At 36.5% G+C, this 6,557-nt stretch overlaps 1 protein-coding gene across 1 annotated transcript; it reads right to left on the bottom strand.

Annotated features, from left to right (window-relative positions):
* Positions 1-2,265: 2,265 nt before the first annotated feature.
* Positions 2,266-4,851, bottom strand: LOC141591887 (uncharacterized). Its single transcript, XM_074412381.1, has 2 exons — positions 4,098-4,851; positions 2,266-2,846 (listed from the first exon to the last, which is right to left on the bottom strand). The coding sequence occupies exons 1-2, from the start codon at positions 4,676-4,678 to the stop codon at positions 2,438-2,440; spliced, it is 990 nt and encodes a 329-aa protein (XP_074268482.1). The 5' UTR covers positions 4,679-4,851; the 3' UTR covers positions 2,266-2,437.
* Positions 4,852-6,557: the final 1,706 nt, after the last annotated feature.

Here is a 6,557-nt window from a genome sequence, read left to right as displayed (position 1 = left end):
TTATTATTATTATAAGTTGATTTAGGTGATATGTTAGTCTTGTAATAGATGAATTTGGAAAATGACACGAAAGAGAGATTTTTGTACTATATTGAATACTTTTTTTTCTTTAATTTTTAGTAAAACGATTTGATTAACCTTTTTGAAAAATTCCCAACCTCAAAGATAGCGGCTTGCTTCACCGGACAACTTGGTCCGAATAGTTCGGAAAACCAAACCGAAAAAAGATATAGTTTTTCGGTTTTTCCCATTCCATTATTGCAATTTTTTCCCACACCCCTACACACGACGACACTAATGTCTCTTGAGAGACGGCCTCTCAATAAACTTATTAAGAGACCAATTACAAATTGATTGAAAATGGCATAAAAAACAATAAAATGAGTACGAATACTATAAAATGAGGTACTATTAAATATGGTTACAATATATAATCGTATTTGCTAAATCCCACGCACCAGTTTACTAAATCTCGCGCACTTTACCCTTAATATTCCAATCCTACCCTCCATCTTTAAAACAAAATAAAAAAAGTTCTCCACCTTCTCACACTCTAACATTTCACCCATTCTTTATAGTTCGTCAATTATGGATCTAGATTCACATATATCAGAAGTAATTTCGTCATTTTATCAACAATTCATGTCTTTCAATCGATTAAATGAATATATTTTTTTTTTTAAATATGAATTTTACAATTAGGGTTTTTCGATGCAGAACAATATTTGAATTGACTATAAACTTTCAGCCTATTTAGAGCATCTCCATCGGACAACAACAATATACTGTAGCTTGGTTTGCCACATCGATTTTTTAAGTTACCTTGCTTTTCAGCTACGTATTGCTCCAATGACGAACTACAACATCTTGTAACTTGTATGAGTTCCACATTCTTGCTTTTATCCAATGAGAATTTACATTTTATTTTATTTTCAAAGCAAGCATGTAGCTTGGTAGAGCTACCATACTTGCAAACTACATCTCATTTTTTTCATCTCTAATGATAAGCTACATGCTTATCATTTTGCAAAAATGGCAAGCAGGTCCTTAAAGAGAACAATTGGAGATGTTCTTACAACTTTTAATGCCAATTGAAGTACTACTTGCATTTTAGCAATCAACATTCATAAGAATCACCATATCAATTGTTGGAAAATGTCCTCCTCACAATCCCAGACCAGTAGACCACCGTGCATTACCCTCCGTCAGCCGACGAGCCAACTCCCCCCCCCCCCTCCCCCCGTTGTCGGTCAGTTTATGACGGGTGGTAGGGAGGGTGGGACCAAATCCGCGCTTTTTTTCTTTTGAGATTTCTTTGCTTTTTATTATTGTGCTCTCTAATTGTGTGTGAAAAGCGAGAGGGGTAAAGTCGGAATAAGGCGGAAAAATGCGCAAGATTGAGTAAATTGGTGCACGTGATTTAACAAGTATAATAAAATAGGCACAATAATTATGAAAACATATACTCCCTCCATTCAAAACCAAACACATCATTTCATTTTTTGACACTATTCACTAATAGAGAGAATCTTCAAAATTCTAGGCAATGTATAACATAAAAATATTCATATGGGATCTTGTCGGATTCGTTTTTATAAGTACAATAAGAATATCAAGCTTTTATATTTTTTTACAATGTAAAATTCAAGATATTTACGTTCTAATTTGTGCATTGACAAACGTGTAAAAGAGAAATGGTGTGTTTGAAATTTAATGGAAGGAGTACCAAATTTAGGAGACATTTTGAACCACAATCAATGATAAAAGGGGTACGAAAAAGTAAACAAATGGTACAACAAAAGCGGTCTCTCAATAAATTAGCAAGAGACTATCTCTCCAAAGTTTTGGATATCAAAGTGTGTTATAGAACAATTTGGGAAAGCAAAAAAAAATGCACCCGATGCCGGAAAGTGACGATGTTTTTTTCTCAAATTGACCGTTCGAAGTGTCGGATGCGAGTTGGCACCTCAGTGCGCCTTGCGCCTAGGCGCGCTGACATCCAAAACCTCCTAGCCACGGGATCCAAATATGACAATTTTTTTTCCAAATCGTAGTTCTCGGAAAGATGATCAATTTGAAAAAAAAAATTGTTCTTTCTAAACTCGTAAACACGAGTTATGGCATTTTAAAGCTCCCAGATCAAAAAATTGGGTATTTCGGGTAGAATGTCAAACCCCAAGGGCACCGCGTGCAATTTCCGAAAAAAAAAAAATGTAAATTCAATGCGAGTATGATATTTCCAAATGCTACGACATACATCTTCCGCAACATAACGGTCATCCACATCATAAACTAGTCTCAAGCTAGCAAGAAATTAAGAATGACGGTCTGGAATCAGAGGCCACAAAATAAGTTAGCTTGTTTCTTATTCATCTAGAATCTCAAGACACATTGACAAGGTAGAATGAAAGAGAGCAAATTGATTACAAATGACAGATCATTTCGATGAAGACCTACTAAGACTCCGAAGGATACTCCACATAAACGTTGAAACGAAAAAGAGAATAACACCAGTTATAACGGCGTACTTGAGCCCGAGATTTACCAGAAGATTCACTAGAAGTCCGGCCAGGACCACGCCTAAGAAATTTGCCGACAGTGCAGACCAGAAGGGCATGTCTAGCACCGAAGCAATGATTGCACCAGTCCACGCTCCTGTCCCCGGGAAGGGGACAGCCACAAACAACATTAGACCAAGCCATTGGAACTCTTCTATTGGGCCCGCCTTGTTCTTCGCCCTCTCAAATAGCAGGTCCAAAACTTTGGAAACAGTGTGGCTCTTCCCAGCAAGAAAAGTAGCAAACTTTTTCAAGTAGAGTATGATGAATGGAACTGGAATCATGTTCCTGCAAATTGAATAACGAAACTAGATGGTCATAATTCCGACTACTCCCTATGTTATTTTGACTCAATTAGAAATATTCTGAGTGTCAGGCTCCGCTACTTTGTGGAAAAGCTTCAGATTCTTAGATTTAGGATGGAGTGTCGTAATACCATTAGCGATACTCAAGTGTATAAGGAGCACAACCGACTTCCCACCCAGAAAGGTTTCACACATTCACATAAGGCAAAATGAACAAGGCGGCATTCCTATAATAGATTAATTAATAGTACTCCGTATCAATTTGTTTATATATTCAACATAATGACATAGTCAACACTCAATCAGTAATATACCAGGACATATCAATTTGGCAAAATTTTGGAGACCATAAATGGCTCTGACCACTAAATTAAGAAGGCCTTCATCAAGTAAGCCATTCAATTGTATTTACCCTCTTCAAATTTATTGACCTACATGGATGTAAACTACTACAGACTTAAGGAGTATGTCAAAAGGTCATCCCAGAGAAAATTTCACAAAACTCAAAACTCTCTGGAATGTGGCAAGAGGAAGTGTAAGATTCTTACAACATCACCAAAGGAAATGTGATGGTAGATTACTCAAACTACTGAAGACACTCCCGGAATGTGATCGGCATTGTGATGATCTTTATTCCTGAAGATCCATTTGCTAAAGAGGTTTCCTGGAACAGGAAGTAGAAGGAAGCTAACTGCAACTTTTCATGTTTGGTTTCTAATTCATAATGCAAAATAGTCAACAATTCACTTCAGCATACTAACATCAACTCCATAAACCAAAACAGATCTAAACTTGAGATTGATCTCCAAAAGCGTACAATCTCACCCTAGAGTCCTGATAAGACATTTGATTCGAAGGTAAGGAATGTTATAAGCCCCGAGATTGAGTCAGACACCTAACAATGGAGCTCATTATTTACATAGAAAAAGTACCAAATCAGTAGCAAAAATAGTCAGGAGTGGCAACAACCTAATAACACTATGATTAAATTATGTATAAAATAGAACCCTTATCATATACCATAAGAATTACATGCAGAGCATTGTTCAACAACAACATAGCAAACTTGGAGTCGACTAAGACAGCAGTCTCCCAAAATTTGCAGGGTAAGGGGGTCAAATGCACGCAACCTTGTCCCTGTGTTAGCAACACAATGAGGTTGTTTCCATTTGAAAGAAAATGAATTCAAAGTAAACCATTTGAGTTTACTCCCAAACTAAAAATAAATACTGACCCGAAAATGGATAAAAGAGTGAGAAGGAAAGGGTTGAGTTGCATCCAATAACCAACAGGAATCGCCCCACGAAGCTCGATTACAGGGAGAGTAGCAAGAGATAGGACAACAACTTCATCAGGCCACCCTAACCCCCTCAAAGAAGCAGCAATTTTCAACCCAAAGTTAGATGCTTTAATTGAAGAATCAGTGGAAACTGAAGTTGAAGAAGCAATGGCAGAAGCCTTAGGATCTTTAGAAAAAGCATAAACAGCTAGAGAAACTGATGCCCAAAACAACACCCACAACACTGTTTTCACTGCTTGGTGTTGTTTCTCTTCAATAATTGCAACTTTGAACTCATTGTTGAAAATCTCTGAATTGCCCTTTTGGGTTGCTCTTGGAGGGAGGAGATTGGAGTGAAAGTGAGGGCAAATGTGAAAATGTGAAGGAGTGGAAATGGGGTTTTGGAGGGTGGAGTTAGAGGTTAAGTTGGAATGGGGTAGTTTGAGGGAAAGAGAGGTGATAGAAGGGTTAAAATGAGTTCTTTTCTGGAAGAAGGAGAAGTTGAGAGGGTTGCTAGATGGGATACTGGAAGCCATGGGAGTGTAATCAAGTCAAGAATTCAGGGTTTTAAAAGGCTTGTTGACATCAATCAAAATGAGAAACATGAGGACGGAGAGTTTGTTTTGTTGAGGAGGCTGGTGGAACTTGGAATTGGATTGGAGGCTACTAGTTCCGGTGTATGGATAAAGTATAATGGCCTCTTGCGTCAAAGTGTAAGGGTCTCATGCTTTATTAACTTTAGGAGCAGACGTTGAAAAAAATGGGGTTTTAGAACATCCGCATGAGGGAAGACTTCCATATTATCTACTGATTTTTGTCGTGCGTTGGCAACGCATTCTGAAAAATCGTTTCTCCTTTAATTGTTTTCCACTTTTTAATCGTGTTCAATAATAGAGGTTATATGGAAATATGTTAAAAGATATGAAAGAGTTGTCTATTACTCACTTCAATTATCTAATTTCAAATGTTTATTCAGTATACGTGAAGATAACTTTTGTTTTCAGTAAAATTATAAGATGAGATAAATATTTAATTCTCATTTATTTATTATTTATTTAGAACTAACTATTATTTTCAATGAGAGCACAAAACGTAGAAGTCATTGTGTTATAGGGGTGAGTCAATAATGTTCAACAATTGGAAAAAAAAAATTGAAAAAAAGTGTAAAGTTTTTGCACCAACATCTCAACGTTAAAAGCGTAATTAAAAATTACTTTACATTAATAATAACAATTAGTCTTGCTGAAGACGGGTCGGAGCAAGTGACGGATAATGCCACTCACAAAACAAATAGGGGGGACAAGGTGGGGGCAGAGGCGAGTCCAGGATTTTGATTCTGGTGTAGCAAAATATATACTCAAGGTAAAGTGTATAGATAATTAGTGTGAAAACCGTAAATATTGGTGTAGCAAATCACGAAATTCTAACTGAATTTTTTGGTGTAGTGGTTGCTACACCGTAGCCGTATGTGGCCTCGCCCCTGGGTGGGGGCACCCTCATGTGCTTCCCTCTCTCCTCTATTTGGGGCATTTGTAAGAGAAAATGGTATCCGTCACTCTAAAGTGACAGATACGTGTCGTCACAAATGAGATTTTGTGTAATAATAATATATAGATACGTTAATGCATTACCAATCTTCTATTATTTCCTTAAGACATGTAATACATGTTTTTCTTACAAATTCGTTCATTTACTTTGTTTTCTATATATTCTTAATTGATTAGGTGAAAATGGGTATTATAAAAGTTCATCCTGGCCCTTGTGACGAGTATATCCGTCACAAGTTTGCAACGGGTTAAATACGTCACAAATAAGAATTTGTGTTAGAAATAGATGTAAGTTTTGTGAGAAATTTAATTTAATAAATTCAGTACATCTTTTCGTAGATTATTACACCCCACATTCTATCTTTATTGCGAAAGACGATAGTTATTGTTTGACGCTCGAATTCTATTTCCAATAATTCACCAATAGGGGGCAAATTTGGATTTCCGATTAGCCAAGTATTCTAATTCTTTTGTACACTAGTTGTTGCACCGCGCCCTATCGGACGCGGTGCCCCAATTTGGCAAAATGCTAAGTGGAAGTAAGTCGGAAGTATAGCAACAAAATAGGACATGGTTGCTTGGGATATTATCTGACATGGATGATTGCAATGGATCCCTGATTCCCTAAAAGTTCATTGTTCATTTACTTAGGCTAAAGCGTCCTAGTGTTTCACATACCTGAAACTCTTGTTGTACTTCACATAATTAAAAGACATTGAATGAAAAAAAATTGAGGTAATTACATTCGGATCCTCAAAATAACTAATCAATCAATCAATCAATCAATACTATATATTAATTCCAGAAACCAAGGGACTTCGATGTAATTAAAGAAATCTATACAAATTAATTATACTATATAGTTTTA

This window comes from Silene latifolia, chromosome 7 (assembly GCF_048544455.1).
Source record: "Silene latifolia isolate original U9 population chromosome 7, ASM4854445v1, whole genome shotgun sequence".
Taxonomy (NCBI): Eukaryota; Viridiplantae; Streptophyta; class Magnoliopsida; order Caryophyllales; family Caryophyllaceae; genus Silene; species Silene latifolia.
The sequence above is the reverse complement of the archived record's forward strand: the minus strand, read 5'-3'. Positions and strand labels throughout refer to the sequence as shown.

Coding starts and splice junctions, on each gene's coding strand:
- LOC141591887 (XM_074412381.1), bottom strand. CDS start 4,678: ATGGCTTCCAGTATCCCATCTAGCAACCCTCTCAACTTCTCCTTCTTC. Junction 2,847..4,097: donor ACTCTTTTATCCATTTTCGG/GTCAGTATTTAT, acceptor TTCAATTTGCAG/GAACATGATTCCAGTTCCAT.